This window comes from Periophthalmus magnuspinnatus, chromosome 5 (assembly GCF_009829125.3).
Source record: "Periophthalmus magnuspinnatus isolate fPerMag1 chromosome 5, fPerMag1.2.pri, whole genome shotgun sequence".
In the NCBI taxonomy this organism is placed as follows: Eukaryota; Metazoa; Chordata; class Actinopteri; order Gobiiformes; family Gobiidae; genus Periophthalmus; species Periophthalmus magnuspinnatus.
This window is the reverse complement of record NC_047130.1, coordinates 3,831,331-3,852,140: the sequence shown is the minus strand read 5'-3', so window position 1 is coordinate 3,852,140 and position 20,810 is coordinate 3,831,331. Positions and strand designations below refer to the sequence as shown.

The 20,810-nt window shown below is 39.0% G+C and overlaps 1 protein-coding gene across 1 annotated transcript in view; it reads left to right on the top strand.

Annotated features, from left to right (window-relative positions):
* The window catches only part of slc25a26 (solute carrier family 25 member 26), a 51,514-nt gene that overhangs the window by 13,475 nt on the left and 17,229 nt on the right, over nucleotides 1-20,810 (top strand). The window contains exons 6-7 of the mRNA XM_033966542.2: nucleotides 14,962-15,006; nucleotides 18,073-18,142. Of these exons, the coding sequence (XP_033822433.2) occupies nucleotides 14,962-15,006; nucleotides 18,073-18,142 (115 nt within the window). The remainder of the gene's footprint in view (nucleotides 1-14,961; nucleotides 15,007-18,072; nucleotides 18,143-20,810) is intronic.

The window sequence follows — 20,810 nt, the reverse complement described above, 5'->3', positions numbered from 1 at the left end:
TTGGCTCAGATAGCTCAATATTGTTAAAGAATTGGGTAGTAGCTTTAAGATGGAGATGTATAGCAGATTGGGGTCTTGAGCTGCTCTTGCGACGGTGTTGGTACATTCTCTTTGTCTCTGATTTGTTACTCCAGTATAACACTCACTGCAGTCTTTACTAACAGCCAAATTACATGTCAAATCTGTGGTTATGCAAGCCTTCTCACAATAAGAATGCATTTTTCAATTTAATTTTAATGTATTTTTATGCATGTAATTGAGTAACTGGAGGGCAGATCATTTTAATGCCATACTGTGAAACATAACATCTTCATGGAGACAAACAGATGGCGAACACTCTGCCAGAACAGTTACAGAGTGCTCCTTTAAACTATAACTGGTGTAAATGGAAACAAACATATTTTTTTATGCTCCAATTCAAAATGTAATGACTATCCGATTGATGTTCATAAAACCACTGTGATGTATGTACGCAGCATATCCAATCATAAGCTCCCAGTCAAAACACATTGCACAATTCAACTCCCCCTCTGCCCCATTCCCTCACCACGTGTGTGTCTGGGGGCTATGTTCGCTTCCCACAACTTTATGCATGTTTGTCTCAATTCAGGCAGAAAATCATTGGCGTGCCACATGTGTTTCTAATAGCACACACACACAGTCCCATTGGCCTGGCAGAGGACCTGGACTGAATAAAAAGGGGGAGCACGTCTGGACTGTCGTGACAACACGGATTGCAACATGAATTTCACATGAGGCAAAAGTATGTTGTAGTAGGGGAGCTGCTGTGGAATCTCGTGTTGCTTGCTACTATGCTGCATTATAAGTGATGCAGCTTGTCGAGTTAGACTGATGATAAAATTACACACTTTTCTAACTGCCAAATTCTTTCAGTGCACATCCCAGTCAGTCGCAGTCAATTGAAAGTGAAGTTTTTACAAGTGTTGACATGTTATTGAAGTGGCCATGAGACGTGTGTATAAGTAGCAGTTTAAGAAGTATTCAATGACTGCGGCTTTATGATCATTCACTGTGAGTAACTTGAGGTTTACTCTTTTCAGGAAATTTTTTGTCTGGATTCTTTGAGGTTACATTTGCATTTCAGGTTCATATGTTTGCTTTTTGTTAAAAATTTCACTTTCTTCCCTTGATTCTCCCTAAGGTGTCTAGAACATGTGGCTTAATAGTACAAAAACATCACTGTGAAAATTGTGCTGTAAGATTTATTGCATTTGAATCCAAATTTTGAATGGTTTTCCCCCTTGGAAAGAATGAAATATTTTGTCCAGGTTTTTGTTATTTAGTAAAAAAAAGTCACTGCCAAATCAATCGTTTTGATCTCTACAAACAAGTTCTGCATGGAGGTCTCGCCTTAGTTTAGCTGTTCATATTTCATTCTTCACTGACATGTTGTGTTTAAAATATGCACTCTGAACAGAAGCCTTCATTTTAAGCATTTTTACAATCACAAATCAAATCTTAATCGCTATCAGAGTGCTTATAAAAACTGCATTTTGATAATAATTGTTATTTTTCCAAAATCATTCAGCCCTATTGGTCCGTTGATAGTTTGCTGCCTTTTTTTTTTTTTTTTTAGATTTTTTTGTGTATTATTATTATTATTTTTTTTTTTTAGATTTTTTGTGTTTTGTTTTTTTATTGTTTTTTTATTGTTTTTTTTTTTTATATTTTTTTTTTTTTTTATATTTTTTTTTTTTTTTTTTTTTTTTCTTTGTGTACACCCACCAAAAGGGGGTCTCGGAGAAAAACATGTGTGAGGTGTGGGGTTTAAAAAGGGGAAAAAATGCTATCAAAATGTTACTCGTATAACTGCAGATGATATCAACACTTGATAAAAAAAAATTGACAAAAAAATTATCTTTTGATCAACTCTTTGGACACAAGCTTCATTATTCTCATCTACTCTTGAGCTCCTCTTCTGGATGTAAAACACTAATTTATACTTACACAGTGTTTCAACTGAAGCTACTGTAAACGTCCACCATAAACGTTAGCGCTGTCCAATTACATGTGACAAATGCCCGCGCTTATATGAGACCCCCCAGCAGTCGCACCATCCAGCTGTGCGACTGCTCTGGTTTCCTCAGCCTCCCCCGGTATCCATAGCACCCGTACGCATCTGGAACACAGCACCTGGAGGTCAGAGGTCATGCGCTGATGTCACTGCTAAATGTCTGATGGAAGAGCATAATATAAAGTGCCACTCGCTGCACACGCATTACCTTATCCGACCCCTGTGGAGGTGAGGAGTTCAAACCCATTCATAAGTCAGTGCTCTGTGGGTTTTCTTAGGACATTAAATACATCATTTGAACCCTGTTAGAAAAATGGAATGTTATTTTTTTGTATTATAGTTAATTCACTATGATTGATATAGTAAATGCGTCTTTTTAGCTGTCTACCATAATGTTACAATGTTGTTCCCTCATCAAAAAACATGTCTGAAGAGGTTTTAGATGTCATTCCTGCATATTTCAGTAATTTTGCGATCTCTCCTGGGTCCTATTCGAACCCCATTTACAATTAGCTGTAAGATTCTGTCCAAGGCTGACCCCACGAGCATACATCAGCTACGCTCCCAATTCTCCACAAATGTACAAAAGCAAGATACAAAACTGACACTGCACACGGGATGCATGCTGATTATGTTGTGATATTGCTCTGAAGGGGGAGTGAGTTAACACAGAGAGGGAGGGGTGGCTCAGAGTGTCAAAAAAGAAAGTGAAATTTGTAAAAGTAAATATGTTGTTTTTGGTGAATATAGCATTTTCAAAACAATAAAACGTAACATGGTGATATAAAGATGTTATGTGTTAGCAGATAGTACCACATAGAAGTAAAATACCTCCTCTTAACAGTTATTTGAAGGTCATTTAAGTTGCCTTTTTAAACAGTCCTTCCATAAAAGTACATACAATACAATACAACATTTCATCCATTTCTTTTTAATGGTCATAATTCTCAAATATACTGTTGCTTTTCTCAATGTGCAAACACACACAGGGAGGCAGTGGCTCAGTGGTTAGTCTTTCCCACCGATAGTCAGCAGTTTGATCCCGCTTGGAGTTGGACCAGTGCATTCTGTTGTTGTGTTTTTGGGCAAGGCTCTTCATCCATTTTGGCTATGTATGACAAGTGCATGACTGGGGGTGGTTGGAAGGCCAGTGGCTTTGGTTACTAAAATAGCTTGCCACCACAGTGTATGGAGAGCAAATGAATAACTGAAATTGTAAAGCAAATCAAAAAATATAATGAGTGTTGTATTTGTACATTTACTGCAATACAAAATATGATGATTTGGGCCTCTTGGTGCACAGTACATATTTGCTTGCTCATTATGCACTTGATATTTTTTTTGTTTTTTGTCAAGTTTCAAGTTTTCCAAAGCACATTTGCATATTTGAGGTTATTTGAGTTATGTTCTTGCTGCTGGCGGTCGCTGCGCAAATACCTTACATATTTCACCGATACAGCTATTTGTCTCAATTCAAGTTCAGATCGGTTTTTCCCTTGGCTGTCTGACAAACCATGTGATGAGCGACGGCTAAGCTAACAAGCTAACAACTGTGTGATCACGTGATGCACCAAGGAACTCTGATATTTGTTCTCCCAATCTAGCTATGTTGTCGTAATATTTTAATATTTTGATATGCTGTTGACCTATATCTAACCTAAGAGCAACCCCACCCCCCCTCCATCTTCCACCTGTCAGCTGTTAACATGTTTGCTCTTTTCTCACAGCCCTGCTCATACATCTCTCTTCCTGTCAACAGCTAATTGGTTGACCCTGGGGGCTTCCTGTCAGGCCAAGCAATTCATTGGCTGATATGCACTTTGCCTGTGATGTCATCTGTCAGAGGGCTACAAGTCAGGTTTGCGACAGCAGCACAGAAGAGCTAGAACGATCGTGTATTTCAGTAATCGAATTATTTACTTTGACTAATCAAGTAATCTATGAAACTGTGACACTTTCTATAAAATAGCCTTAAAAGCATATTAATTATAGTTTTTTATGTTCACTTTAGTCACCATTTCCTTGTCCGTCTTCGCTGTCTTTTATCAACCTGGTAACCGCAAAGGTTCTGAACGTTCTGTGCAGTTCACTTTCATGTGGTTTGAACTAATTATAATCATTAAACAAATCACCAAGGCAATTAAATAACAATCAGAGTTTTTAACAATCAGATTACTCCATTTACTTGATTAATCGTTTCAGCTCTACAACACCGTATGTCAATATTTACTATAGAGCCAGTATCTACCAGAAGGACTGTATTTGACTGTATTTATGTGAAGAAAAATGGGGAAAAAATGGGTCATCTTTGTTGTCGGTATTTTATATACGCTGAGTATTTCATCATCTTTTTGAAATATGGATTGGAAAAGGTATTAAAGCACATGTTGGAGGATCATAGCTAAAGCATGATTTGATTTTTGACAGCGTGGAGATATAGTCGTTGAGTTGCATCAGTTTAAGGTTGAATTGAGAGCCAGGAGTTTAGAACAGTTAAAAGCATAATATTTTACAGTTGGAATTTTCTTTCAAGGCCAATCTTCTTTCAAGGTTGGATCAAATAAGTTCCAGATTTTTTTGTTTTAAATAGCTTTAACAATTGCATATATCATATACTTTAGCCTATACTATTTACAGCTGCAGATTAAAGATGGTGTGAATTAACTAAGGTTGTTTCCTAATCATAAACATACCTGCTGTCCACGGGGTTCAGAATTGTGAGAAATTAGAGCTGTTGCCATAGCGATTATTCATTTCAGCTTCCTTTTATATACAGCATTTTTGAGGGCTTTTTCCATTCAAAAGATTTAGTGTTTTGTTTTAAAAATGTCAGCGTGGAAAGGATACATCTGATTTTGTTTTAATGCCACTGCAACCCCATTGTCACATTTCTTCTGCAGTGTCATAGCAATGAAGCAATACACTGCTTACAGGTGGGAGGAAGAAAAATCACCAACATAGCATAAATATTATTCTGAGTTTCTGGAAAGCCTTTCTGTCATGTCCATGGAATTGCTATCTTGGGTTTTTGCCAGCAACCCCCTCTTCCATTCTCTTGTTCACTCCTGCTCAGACTTCACCTCAAAACAAGTCTTCGTTTTTAGGAAATATTACTGTCTTGTGCTGACGTTTAACAGGCCGCAAATGGGAACGGGGCCAGCTATGATGGGATTGGCTTTTTTTTTTTTTTAAATGCACAAAACTTCTGCCTTTACCGTCTGAAACTCACGTATACGTACATTCTTATCTGTCCCTGGAGCTCGCTGTCAGGTAGCTGTCTCACTTAGGCTGAGACACTGCAGGAGTGGCTTAAAAAGTGCATATGACGGGTTAGACTACTCATATCACTATAACATCAAGGTTTTTAGCTTAGATTTAGATTTTGGTCTGGATTTGGAGAAGTTTATTATGTATGTTCCTGGTTGGATAGGGGTGCAGATGTGACCGTATAGGTAGAGGTAATGTCGTTAAGTTTTACCTAGCAACCAAGATGTTATCAAGGGCCAAAACCTGTTTAAATTGCTCAATAGTTATGATTAGACTAATACAAATAAATGACAATGCCTTTATTTTGTTAAATTAATGTTAAACTGCCTTCCCTGTGTTTAAATTATCACTGGATTTTGGATATGTTTCTTTAGACCTCTTTTCTTCCACTTTTATCCCCTGCCCAAACTGTCACTTGACTGATGTAGAATTAAGATAAACATGCACCACGGGTATTATCCCACCAATGCAAGTCATAATTAAAAAAACATGAAAACCTGCACTTTAAGGCGTGAACTCCTCTTCTCACACAGTCAGACTTAAATTGGCTGCAGGGTACGGGCCTGGCCTCTAACACTCCATAATCTGTAACAAATCTGGGTTTTGAGGAGCGGCTCTGAGCACAGAGGAGATATGCAGCGTATGTGTAAAGGCTTTAGTTGGGATTGGCCAGTGATTCGTGTGAAGTGGGCCTCAAGGGAGTGTCGTGTGTGTGCGTGTGTCTGTGAGTGTGCGCACTGACGCGTGACTGTTTTTTGCGATTTTACATTTTTTTACTGCATAAGTTTATATTTGAATGTTCCATTTAGGGCAGGGATACTTTGGTGCAGTCTCGCTCTCAACGTAAACATCATCGGTTGAGTGATCAGATCCACTGACCCACAGACTGGTGGTGCGATTCCAGCCCTCACAGATGAATGCTGTCGTTATGTCCTTGGGCAAGACACGTAACCCACCCCACCCCCAGTGTCTGTGTACACCGGTGTATGAATGTGTGTGTGAATGGGTGAGTGGCACGTTGATGTAAAGCGCATTGAGTGCTTTGAAGGTGAAAAAGTGCAAAATAAAAATGGGACCTCCTATTGGTCAGCATCCATAAGCACCTGAGTAATTGACGGATGGATTTAACCAATTACAGTCATGGGAAAACTTTCTAAAGAAGCAGAAAAATTATTTACCTCTTTGAGCAAATACGAAGATACTAAATGTACATGAATTGTAGTAAAATCGAAATTGTGAGCTCACTCTGGATAGTAATGAACTAATTCCATTTTTCTTATAGCATAAAATAACATACTTACATACTTAAATATGTTGTTGAATGTCAAGGTTTTACCCAAATACATATAAACATGCAGTTGAAAATAATCATAGCTACAGAAAATATTAATAAAACCAGAGCTTAACAATTTTTTTAAACAATAATCAATGTCAAATGTGAACAGTGTAACTCTATTCACTATTCATACAGAGGTGTAAATGACTTTTAAAATATGCACTTAATTACATAACTGTAAATATATTTAACTAATTACTTCCACCTTTGTTTACATGTTTATTTACTTATCGCTGAGGCCTGACCCGTCCTGTCCCACCTACAGAAGCCCCTCTCACTGGCCCGTGTTGACCCAGCCTGTGCTGTGGTCCCATCACCTGGACACATGGCGTCATGGCTGTATGTAGCTGTGACATGAGCTCATACGTGCACATGTGTGGAGCAGTCGCTGTTTGGAGACACAACACAGAGGTGCAGAATGTGACAGGCCAACTGTTCAGAGCTGAGTGAAAACACATGAGGCAGCCCGACTAAACATGGAGTCTGTGTGGGATATATAAAAATAATAATAAACGTGTGAGTCCAAAATACGTTAAAGGCGCTGTACCAGATTTTTACTGTGTTAAAAATGTGAAAAACAGACGACCTTATGTATTCTGAGCTTCCTACTTATTCACAGCGATGATGAGTTTGTAAGTGCTTTTCACAACTCGGAGACCAGACCAGAGTTTTACCATGACAGTAAAGCTAACAACAACTAGCATGCTAAGGCACACTTCTGACTTATTGGACAATAAACGCCATTGTAATTTGGATGCAGACAGCACACAGTGGACTTCTCATCTTCTTATTTTGCTTCTTATACAACATATATCTACAGGGGCAAGACAAATTTAGTTCAAATATAAGAGAAAAAAGTTTGGTACAGGACTTTTAATGCATCTAAATAGTTCTGATTCGATCTATACAATGAAATAACACTTAAACCTTGAAGTTGTGTTTATAGGAAAGACACTTCCACCACATCTCCTGTTTACCGCTATCACAATAATGTAGCTAGGTGTGACAGTAAGGACATCTGACCAAAAAAAACAAAATGCTTCTGACGTAAGTTGACATAATATGCCACCGAATTATATACTTGGTTGTAATATTCATAATTTTCTACAAGATTTGATAAGAAGTCATTATATTGTCAAATGCACTACTCTATTTTCCAACCTTTACCTGTAAATCCACAACTTGAGTCAGTAATAAACCTTAGCTCTCAAACTTAATTAAATTTCAACCACACCTCATTATGTCAGCTTATTTATAGTTTTTGCATTGCTCCTGATCCTTGCGTGTGTGCACTCTGTTTACAATGGCTGAATCGATCCAGACTTTCTTGTCCGTCTTCTCTTGTCATAAACCATAGACTCATATTTGGCAGTGGAGCGTGTAGAGGTATCCAGCACACCTGCACACGACGTGATTGATGACTCCTCCGACTTAGTCAATATTAAATATGAGGACTCTGTTTGTTATCATTGTCACCACAGTTGGTTTCTTGTCATTGTTTCATGACACAGAGCAGTGGAATGTGGGTGTGTTTGTGTGTCTGTGGGAGAACTGCTGTGACAATGAATAATGCAGAGGCAATTCAATCAAACAATTCAACTAATTAAATTAAATTTAAATATACCTCATTCTGTTAATGGGTTTGGAGCTGATTTAAGAGTAAAGTAAAATACTTTTAGCTTTTATTACACTGACGTTGAACCATGCATGGCAAAGAAACAGCTGTTTGGATAGTAACAGGCAGTTGTTTCCATATGGTACTCATCCAACAACATCTCTGATTGCACAAAAGATAGTTTCTATCTGCTGCTTTCTTCTGGCTCACATTTAATAAAAGCCATTTAAACAATTCAAAATGCAAAATACTATTTTGGGGGCTGTAGCTAGTTTTGGATCATGTTTGAAGAACATGTTTCAGATTGAACTCTTAGCCAGGTCCTTAGGCCCTTTGACTTTAAACCTTGACAAAGAAACAAGTGGGAGAGAAACAAGCAGTTGTTTCCATATGGTTCTCATTTAATAAAAGGCATTTGAACTCAACTGTTCTGTTAGCCCCACTTGCACTCTCATGTTGAACCATGACAGTGTGTACAGGTGTGAGATACTGCAAAAGCTTCAAATACATAGTGAAAATAAAAGTACACAAGTAAAACAAAAAAGACAACAACAAAAAAAAACAAACTACAAATTGTACAAAGAATACTACTTTTACTGGTTAACTCTCATTTTGATGTGCTTTGAGTTTGTTAGAAAAAAATCCTATGTTCATAAATCGTACTTATCCTAACAAACATTAATTTCAGCAACTGCAAAGCTAAATCCTTGCTTTCAATACATAATCTATGTATTTGTGTTTGATTTTACTGGAGTCCGAGCTGTGGATCCAGGCTTTTCAGGCCCATGAATCATTTGGTATTTTGCTCAATTCAATCCACATCTGGTGGCAAGGAGAAGAGAACGAGAGGAGTGGAAAGTGCTGAAACTAGTGGTGAATATTACGCCAAAGGGCACTGAAGTTAATAAGTGAAAAGTGATTTTCCAAAAACGTTGGAGTCTGTTTTTTGTATTGCAGCAGTATATGTCATCAGGCGGTGTACAAAATCCAGGATAAGGCAGTTTGAAATGTTTCAGTGTGTGGAAGGCAAACTCAGTTCAACTAAGAACACTGATGTTTACTAAAATATTTACTAATATATTCACATAGGACAATATATGGAACCCCCTGAGGACTCCTCCTGAGGTCCTGGTCAGGTGGTGCCTGTATTGGTACCTGAAAGATTGGGATGCCTTAAGCTGATGTGGTGAAAATGTACAACATGGTGACATCACAAAATGACATATTATGCTTTTTGTGGTATTCATTGTAAAACTAAAACCTTTTGTTCACCCAACTATTCATGTAAAATATCTTATTAAAGACCTATTATGCAAAATTTACTTTTTGAACCACGTTAGTTGTTTCCCCTTCTTATTTACACTAGTCAAAGTTTGATTAAAGATTGTTGAAACACGTACGAAGCACTCCAGATACATTATTTTGAGATGGCATATTGCCGAATAACTCTCATTTCCCATTATACACACAGTTACTCAGTGATATAATGATCCATGGTTATCATAAATTTTAACTATATACCAAACACAGACTACAGTGGTGCAAAATGAACAAAAACACTAAAGATACATTTTATGACCTTATAAAAATATCAATAAAGCGATTATTACTGATATTTGAGAGTTCATTTCCCCAGTACATTTCCTTGTGTCTTGAAACTCCTCCTACCCTTCGGTTTGAAGTGTGCATCTGAATTTGCTGAGTTTGAAGTGGTGTACAGCCCTTCACCTTAACCCTACACCTCACTTCTAAAGAGAATTGGGATTCCCCTTTGTCTCTCGTGGACGCGCAAAATGAAGGGGAAGGCCTAAGGGGTAGAATTGAGATTGGTCCGGCTCCAAGTCTGGCTCCAAGTCCGGCTCCAAGTCCGGCTCCAAGTCCGGCTCCAAGTCCGGCTCCAAGTCCGGCTCCAAGTCCGGCTCCAAGTCCGGCTCCAAGTCCGGCTCCAAGTCCGGCTCCAAGTCCGGCTCCAAGTCCGGCTCCAAGTCCGGCTCCAAGTCCGGCTCCAAGTCCGGCTCCAAGTCCGGCTCCAAGTCCGGCTCCAAGTCCGGCTCTTTAAATCAGCATTGTAAAGTCATTTGCTGGCTCAGCCTTGTATCCTCAGTGTCCCTGCCTCCCTCCTCTGGCTGCTCTTCACTATGCAGATGCTGATCTATGACCTATTAAAGTCATTTGTCAAATTGCTGCCCAATGGCTTGCTTGCAATCAGACTGGATGTGAATATATTTTGACATGTGTTTTTCCTGCCCTCCGCCGAGCGCCTAAGGACCTGTGACAGCCTAGAGCCTCTCTGAATACTAATAAAGTTGGCGCTAACACAGTTGGCAGGGACACGCATGCACACACACAATCCAGACACAATATCCATTTGTGTAATACAGTACCTGACAGTCAAGGCAAGTGGCGCTGTCATTTCTCATCACGCCCTATATAAAATGTGTCAGACAGCTAAGGGAAAAGCCAGACTACTTGAGTTGTCCACTAAAGACATTCTTGGTCCCGCCAATCAATTACCGTCATCTAGTGTTTTTTTGGTATTTTATGGTTAAATAAAGATTCCACGGCACACCATCTTCTAAAAAACTACCAAATTACACCATTTAGAAGAAAAAATACATTTTTATTTTTTTTTAATCTCTGAACCAGTTGAGAAAGCAAAACAGACACAGAAGTTGCCCAGGACACTCAAAAATAAATGATTCAGTTGTGTGAATTAAATTAACTTCACTTAGATTTTTTTTTTTTCTTCAAGGCACACTAGTCGTCCCCGGAAAACTGGTTGAAAATCAATGGATTATTTGACTAAAAAGGAGGCGTGACATAACCTCTCACAACTGTATCTGACCCAAATTGCACAAGCACTGCACTCACAAGACAAGAACTGCACTGCTTGCAAAAAACAACTACGCAGGCAAAAGTACTTGAAAACGATGTATTTATGTCAAGACTCGCTCATTAGCTTCTCCTTTCTGTTGTTGTCCCATATACATCCTTGTAATCTAAATATAGCAATCAGTTGACCAATTCAAAGACTAAGACACCGTCAACCAAACTACTTAAAGCATCTCCCCACAGACTACAGACAAACAAGCGCTGGTGGAAATCTGATGAAGGAGTCGGCCATGTTCCCACACAAACGGCTCCACGCGGTCCAGGGTGTCCATATGAGCGCTGGTCATGTGGTTCCCAGCAGTGGAATCCAGTCCCAGGAGGCAGCGGGATGACACACATGTTTTTGGCTTTTCCAACAGATGCTCAGGAGCTGCTGAAAATGAGGCGGGGGTTTTGCAGCCAATTCCAGCACAATTTAAGTTAATTTGAAGTCTGTAACCTCACTTAGAGTCTCTGAAGGACAGCTGCTGCCTCTATGATACAAACCTCTGCCCTTTAATCCAGTTTTTATAGCAGTATTGGAAACTGCACTATAGCTAATGGTTAATGCATGATCAAATGGCTCAGATACTATTACTATTACACTCCAGCCTTTGTTGCTATGCTAATGTGGTTGTGGTTGTGAACCTCATCAGTGTGTAAATGCTGATGTTAATGGGTGTGGTTGCCTCTATGGTTAGTGTTCAGATTCAGGCCTAACTCACTACTGTGGAGCGTGTTTGATCAGCTCACTCTGGCACTGACTGGTAGTGTTCTGACAAATACAGGGAAACCACAGTTTCAGGCTGTGTGTTTCTCATCATATTATGTGTGATACGGTTAAGAGATTGTAAGATTATATAATGATGATGTGCAACAGTAAAGCAATAGGGCAATTCTCCACTTTTTGCTCCTGTTAAGTGGCCTTCAGGATGCTGTAATGGTGAGATTTACTTACTGTTGTGGTACAAACTGTGCTATATTTTTTTTACATATGGTTTATTGAAACACACCTTTGCCTCTAGTTTTGTGTTTTATTGGCTACACTGATTGAACTTTTGCCATTGCGCTAAAACGGACATGTGTGGCTGTAGGATTAGTGCCAATAGCAGCTGAGGCAACAATGGCTAAAAATGTGTTCTATAATAATCCATGTTGTTGTTTTGTTCACTGCTTAAAACAACATACTTGATGTGATTTTTTCGCACGGGCACATTTATCTGACACATGGCATTCACATTTAGTTGATTCTAATTCTGTCTAGACCATACAAATCTTGAACATATAATTCTGAAGCGTGTGGTTCAACTATTTGGACTGTGATATAAAAAACAGTCCCCTCTAACTTCTGCACCTGCATTAGTTACAACTATTTGCTCCCCTGTGGTCCCCAAACAGCTTGGGGGGCAGAAATCTCATTCCAATAGCAGCTGTGCATAATAAATGACATAAAGTTCACTTCAGTGCATCAGCCGCGTGGCAAGCTAAGCACATTTCAAATAACTGTATAGAGTGTCTCGTATGAGGAGCATTTAAAATAGATGCAGATGTATTTGCTGAAGACCTAGTTTGTGTTCTATTATGAATGCAAACTATTATTGTCTAGTCTCTGCTACATATTTTCCAGAAGTTTTCTTTAATACAAAAAAGTCTGTTTTGTCATTTACGCCCACCTATTCATAGTGATTTAGTTGTGTCTTTAATGCACTTCTTGAGAAGCTTATCAATTTGTAAGAGAACACGTGGTTTTCTAACGCGCTACACCCACACACTCGCAGTAACACACACTCACCACAGAGGGTGCCAGAGGTGTCACAACCAGGACATAAATCAATACGAGCAGTGTTTCCAGATTCAAAATTCTTGAGAAAAAGCATATCTTCTTTAGAAACTGCACTGCAATAAAAGATTTCCTGTTCATACTAAGTGCTGAAAAAGTCCTCAAAATGGTGTCTGTAAACGAAAAATTCCACAGCTTAGGTTGACTCATCACTTCAATATTATTTAAAGGTGGACTATGTAACTTTACTTTGCTTGGTCTGGAATATTCCACAGTATGGCATTAAACATTTCATATTAGATGTTCTTTTATTGCTCAAAATTACCTTGGAAAAACATATATTCTTACAATGACCAGAATCGGATCTTCTCAAACTGGCTTGGTTGCACCACCTGCTCGTCTCCATGGGGATAGTTCAGTTTAATGCCACACTGGAACAATCTAGGCCAAGCAATAGCATCCCCTTGAAGCCAAGACTCTCCTCCAAAAAGTGACATAGTACATAACATCGCCCCAACAGACCAAAAATAAGGACAAGTTCTGTCATAGAAAAAGTAATTTGAGAAAAGAGGCCTGTTGAAAGTGTATGAAATGTGCTCTGACTCCTTGATTGAGTTTATCTTTTTCTTGTGCGTTTGTGTAAATAAATCAACCACTTAAAAGAGTGTTGAGCAGCAGCAGATAGCCTTTAAGCTAATCGTCTTCTAATGAGTGTTTATATGAGGTCAGTAGATTTGGCCCTGGTGCCTTATAAGCTCGTTAGCCGTTGTAAACAGTCCGAGCATTGTGCTAGCTGTGCGGCTGACTCATAGTGGGACAGTAGTGGGCGACTGATCCCACTTGTTGCCGTCATCAAAGCCGGATGACACGTCTCACTGCCGTTCTGTTTGTTTCCTTTTTGGCTTTTATTTGTGTTTATTTCTCTACCTTCCTGTCTCGCTCTGGCACTGTGCAGGATGACAGGGCAGAGGATAAGCATGTGTGTGAGTGTGTATGTGTGTTTGTGTGTGTGGTCTTTCTTTGAGGTCTCACAATGCATCCATTTCCTTTGGTAACTTTCACACTTGCTCCGTGAAGGTATAACTTTTTGTTTTGCAGGTTAGACTACTCATGCCACTAAAACACAATTAACATAAATATATTTTACTAAAAATGGTACACTTTTTTATTTTTTTCTTATTTTGGTAAATGAAGGTTTAAACTACTGTAAAAATGCCTTTCTTGAGCAAAACTGCCCCTACATTTTGGATGGAATTTTCGGTATTGCTGACATAGGTAGAGCTATTCCATTTTCAAACTCAGTGCTACTTCCTATATTTTTGTACTTTTCTTCTTAACTTTTCTTCCAGAACTGCCACTTTAACTGATGTTAAACTAAATATTTACCACAGCTCCTACCCCATCAAATAAAGTAATTATTGGAAGAACATGAAAACCTGTCATAATCACTTAAGCTGTGAAATGCTGGTTTTGCTATGTTCATCTGTTCTATAGTTACACATTTGTTATCTTCCACTTACATCCATTTGGCACCAGGATAGAGGATTCAACCAGTCACAGGATGGGCACAGATAATGACAAAGACATTGTTGTGTTTGTCAAGAATCTAATTAAATCTGGTTAAATTCTTGTCTTTATAAATCTGTACCCATTGTCACTATTTTGCAGTAAACGATACTCAGTCAAGTCTTAAAGATTCACTCACTATGTAACTCTTTGTTCAGGGTCAGTCACGTGCTTGTTTCCTTGTTCTTGCTTTGCCTGTAATGTTCCACAGCATTACATTAAACTTTTCTATCTTACAGTTATTCAATAATGCTAATTACTAAGGAAATACATTCTTACTGTGAACACTGCTGCCTGTAACTTGCTACTTGTGCCCACGATTATGGATATGTTTAATCCCATAATGTAAAACCTTAGGCAAAGTAATAACCTCTCCATGGAGACCAGCAGGTGACAGACCCTCCACCAGAAAAGTTACACAGTGTGCCTTTTAATACTGGTCATGATTAAAAAATAAAAAATAAAAATCTTATAATTATCTTGTCTTTCAGATTCCATTCTCTCTGGTGCAGTTTCCTCTTTGGGAATATTTAAAGGTACGTAGTAGTTTTTGAGATGTTGTGGTTATGGGTATGTTTTTAGAACTACTAAACTTTATTTTAGAGTTATCCCTGAGAGACATGTGGTCACCAGTCCATCATTCTGGCTTTAATTTAAACCCCTCGCTCAATAAATATGTTAAAATGAGCCACTCTTTTTGTATGTTGTGCATATTTACTATTCCAGTTCTGATCATCATTGTGTGTCCTGGCTGGCACAGTTTCTCCTTGGCTAGGCCTGGGCACATGTGTTGGAGTGACATCATGTCTTAAGGGCGCGAGAGGCGGACAGATAGACATTTCTTCTGTGCTATGCAGCTAACGGGCAATCACACTGAACAATAACCACCACAGCTGTGTGTGTGTGTGTCCAATTCTGCTGTCCACAAGTGTCTCTTTGTCCCCCAGTCAAAGGGCCTCTCTCTGTGGGCCATCTGGACACGTCCGTTGGCGGAGAGCTGGACTACTGCTGGAATCTGGAGCTCCTTCCTCTCATGCTTTGACCAGATGTACAGTGCAGTCATCCACTAAATGAGCACACAGCTAATCAAGTGTGCCCCATTATCAAGAGTGGAGCCACTTGGGTTGGGAAACTAAACCAGGAACATTCATGATTTTACTACTGTTAGTTTGTAAAAGTTAACAAAAAACATGAGCTGAACACAATAATGAATCTCATAATGTTTCTGTGTGCCATCAGCTCTTGATTGATAGAACATAACACAATATAGAGGATAAATATGCACAGGTTTTTGTTTTTTTTTTTTGCTCCATACCCCCTGTTTTAAAATATAAGATATTTTTCTGTGTACTCTGGATATGTATATAATGGAATTTTATATTATGTCAATCTTGGTAACAGCAAAAGAAGAGTAACAGCAAACAAGACTTTCAGTTTGAGGGCATGACCTCCACATGGGAAAATCTCATCTTTAATTGTGCAAGTATCTGCTCACAGTTATTGTCTCGTGTTCGCACAAGTGAATTATTGTTGTAATTCTCACAAATTAATTTCACAATGCAGTGGTTTGGCTCTTGTTTTTCCCAGCAGATGGAGAGTGAGACTGTCTTGGAAAAACATTAGCAAACAGGAGGGTGTAGCATTTGTGTTATGACAGAACACCAAGAGAGAACCACAAAGAATGTAATGAATTTAGCATCAAGGCATGATGGGAACTCGGGATTTAATTAAAGTTTAGCCTTGTTGCACCGCCTGAATTAAAATCAGTAAGCTGAAGAGCACCCAGACGGTATGTAATATCACCTCCTTCCTGTGGGAAGTGGCCCAGGTGCAGAGTCTAACTCTGACTTTTAGGTTCAGAGGTCAAAAAGTTTGTTTTTGCAGGTTGAGCCCTTATTATTTATTCATGAAACATGGAGGACGGCTGAGAAATTCAGAAAGACAGAAGAATCCCCAGTGCGAGACCTTTGAAGTGGAAAACAAAATCTCCTTTTTAATCTTTCCTTTAATGGAATACACATGAGGCTGCATACGCACACTGGCCAGCTTTCTTCTTCAAGAAGACTTGTTTGTGTGTTTGCATCTGTTGTCCACACACACAGACACACACACATTCTTTGTGATGTGAGTGTGTGAGATAGGGCTGGAGCGTGATAACATGCAACAGATTTGACTCTCCAGGGCCAGCGGACAAAGACAATATTTATAATGGCTCCATGCTGTTGCCCAATTGCCTTCTCCCTCATAGGAATCATACATTGTGCCAGGGGTGGCACAGCTGTAGTGTCCATATGCATGTTATACACCGACTAACATCCCACAGTTACCCGAATCTCCTCTGATAATAATACAAGCTAATGGGAGTCAGTTAGGCCTTGCTCCACAACACCTCTCCAGCTTTGTACTAACTCTGCAATAACAAACACAACAGTGAGAAGGATATCCAGTTCAGCTCCTGTTTTCTTTATTTACTTTCTCTTTAGCACATGTCCAAACACAGGTCAGACTGCTGCTTCAGGCTTCTGCAGCAGCTGCTATAAAAACAGACATAGACAAGTGATACAACATAACAATATCACTTACTTAACTATGAAATACATTGAAAGTTAAATGAACAGTATGTAGTTTGCTAATAAAAAAAAAAAAAAAAAGTTACTCCAACCTCAACTGAACCTGGATTGCTAGTGCCTTAACCTGCAGACAGAGGACACATACAAGTTCTTCATGTCCTCACTTCATATCCTCACTAGGCCATGTCTCATGGAAAGCTCAGAACCTCCAGAATGTACTCACTGAGCTGCAGAGGCTGCAGTAGCACTGATTCATGATTGACTGCAGGTGCTAATGTTTAGGTAGAGAGAGTACTTTTTTTTTTTTTTTTTTAAACCAACTGAATTTCAAGACTCGTGAGGCTCATTTTCTTTTCTGATTAGGTAATTGTCTTGATAACAAAGCACCAAATTATAACTGAATCCTTGGGCATCATACCCAGTGCTTTTGTAATCAACAGTACATCAATATTACAATAATCAGTGAAAGCTATATTTAATTTGAACAAGTCTATCTCGTATCTGGGAGCACAGATGGGTTGTATTTATGTAATTTGACGCTTAAATTATACATATTGTGCATATACATTATAAGATAAGGGCAGCTCTACCACAACATACTTCAGTATATGTAATTAGTTTTCTGTTAGCCTTGCCTTGGAGTGCAGGTGGGCAATGTCAAGTATCTGCAAAATAACATTTCTACTCCACAACAGCTGACCTGTGATTTTAAGCAGCTACCAGTCTTTCACCCTCGTATCAATCCTCTTTACACAGTGATTAATCTGCAGTGTACAGTCCAGTCTGCTCTGTCCGACCCCTCGTGCTTGGGAAACGAGTAACATGACATCACTGGGGAGAAAACCTAACACAAAAATAGCCAATTCCCAGACACACTGCTGAACCTTGGAGCAGTTCTCAACGTGTTTTCACAAAGTGTCTGCTATGTGCAACAAACTAACGCTCGCTCTCTTTCTCCCTCTTTCATCATCTCTCTCTATCAACCCTTTCTCTCTCCCTCTCTCCTGACAATTCTCTCTGTTTTTTTCCCAGACGCTGTGGACGCAGAGGCAAGGTCACACGCTCTCCGCTTGGCAGTCGGCTGTGTGCGGAGCTGTTGCAGGTGCAGGGGATTATATGCTGCTTTGGGAACGATGAAGAGGAGGGGGGTAAAATGAAAGTTAGGAGAGGGAGTGGATAAGGGGATGGGTGCATGGAGGGTTTGGTCAGAGTCAGCGGCCAGGAGTGCAGAGCAAGTTTAATCAGCGTTCTTATAATAATCCACATAGGCTGCAGTATATAAGTTTCAAATAGTGCACATGCTTCTTAATATTACATGAGGTACTGCAGACAATGTTTTGTGGTAATTTTGTACAGAGCGATATTGGGAATAATTTGCAAGTAAAACCAAAAAAATCCATTGAGAATTGAGTTATTGTTATTATAATGATGTAATAGTAGAATTAACAACAAACAGTTTGTAGTATAGTAGAGCAGTGGTTGGTAGTACATTTACTCAAGTACTTTTACTTTATTTGAGTAACTTCCATTTTCAGTTGCACTTGTTGGAGTGGTTTTAAAACACTATTCTTTTACTGTTATGTGAGGAATATGTTTTACACTGTAACAGTACACTCACTTGAGTAGAAGTTGTGGCTACTCTTACCACTGTGAGTAAGATCCTTCAAATATGATTTAGTTTTTTTCAAATTGTTGTGGTTTTTACTTGGAAAATACACAGATTTGCTTCTTTAAAGCTATAATATGCAGCTTTTTAGCCCAAAAATACACTAAACCAAATGCATGTTTTGGCAGTTTGAATGCACTTATGGTTTTAACTGTCTATTTCAATGGGGCCATGCAGCTCCAGAAAGTTACATACTGTATCTTTAATGTTTTGTCCTTTCAATTACATTTACTTCAAATTATAAATTGGGTGTTTCATCCAGACAGTTTCTCCTACTTCAGTAGTAGTTTCCCCTCGATATATTTTTTTCCTCTTTTCTGGGACTACTGTTTTTTTTTTAACTTCTACCTGTGTAAGAGTACTTTGTCGTAACATTACTCTTCTTTTACTACTCTACCCACCTCTGAGCAGCAGTTCTTCTTGCTGTCTTAATGTCATAAAACATTTTGGTGTGACCCAGCTGTTTTTAAATATGGTTTAATAAATTGGCTTGGCTTTAACTTTATCTTTAATATTTTAGGTTGCCTCCATTCATCCTAAGTAAGAATTCCAACAAATCATGCAACCTTGAATAGTCAGCATTATTTTTCTTCTATGCAAACGGTGCACCTGTGTTGGACGCTTGCTGCTTTCACTCTATAACTCACCCAGCTACTCCGTAAAGCCAGACAGCACAGGAAGACCAGCAGCAGCCCCGGGGATAGGACAAATCTAGCGGTTGAAATGAAGAAGTGAGACTGACAGGGGATACGGCACCCTTAGGAGCTGTCGGATAAGGATACAGGAGATGGGCGAGGTGTTGTGAAAAAATAGACACACGATTTGGTTAATATACATTACAGTAGTAGCGGCAGTAATGAGGGAAATGTTATCGGGGTTTGCAGTTCGGCTCATAAGAGGGTGAGGAATTTAGGGTGAGTTTCACATGTCAGTCCTAAGTTGTTATTAAAGGTCCTATATTACGCAAATTTGACTCTTGTGAGCTTTAAGCCATGTTAGGATGTTGTTACCTCATCAAAAACATACCTGGAGTTGTGTTTTGTTTCATTCGCACATGTTTGAGTAATCCTGGTGTCTTAGTCTGTTTGTTTTTCTCCAAAGCTCAAAATGCTCCAATGTTCCACCTTGTGATGTCATGTAGTGGTAGTTTTCAAGAGAACAGCTTAATTTTACCTGTAGTTCAGTAGAGATTGGGAATTACAGGGTTTAAATCATCCAAATGATTCTAGTGAAGGTGTATGGACTTTAAAAACACAGCAGAGCACTTCCTGTATTACCACGTGACATCACAAGGTGGAACAGAGTGTTTTCTGTCTGAGAGAAGAACTCAGCTTAAATAAAACACTACTCCAGGTAAGTTTTTGATGAGGAAACAACTTTATAACACAGAAAATTGTGTAATATGGGGCCTTTAAACGTGCAATATGTAACTTTTCTGGTAGAGGGCCGCTACCTGCTTGTTTCCATGAAGATTGTATCATTTTTCCTGGAATGTTCCACAGTACAGACATGTTTCAGTCCAGATCTGTGGAGAGGTGACCCCACTCACAGTAAGAATGCATGTTTTGAATAATGATAATTTACAGACGTTGCTTAAAATTACAAATATATGTTGGATAAATATAACATCTCCAGAGCAGCAGACGCCCCCCCACCAGAAAAGTCAGTTCGTTTATCTTTAACTTCCATTGCATTTCACACTCACCTTGGTTAACACTTTTCAAACGCTTACATCAGCTTTATATACTGTCTTAAACGGTAATTCAACCCCGTTTCAACTGCCCAATGGCTCAGTTTAACACCAGATAGCATCACTTTCAATTTATCTTTACTCAGATCACATGGCAGTTTTTCCAGCCAATTTTAGATCTTCAAATTCGGCACACCATGTGAGAAATTTATTGGGGTGATGCATCCTTTTTACTGCCGGGCCCAAAGATGACAAAATAGCCTGCATTAAAAACAGGCCATATCTTGTCTCCGCCCGAGTATAGCAGCGCAAAATATTCATCATTATAAAAAGCAGCAGTGGCCAATAAAATGCAATGACGCGCATGAATGCCATTGCGTTTAAAGACACTATTCCTGATTTGTACTTAAAACA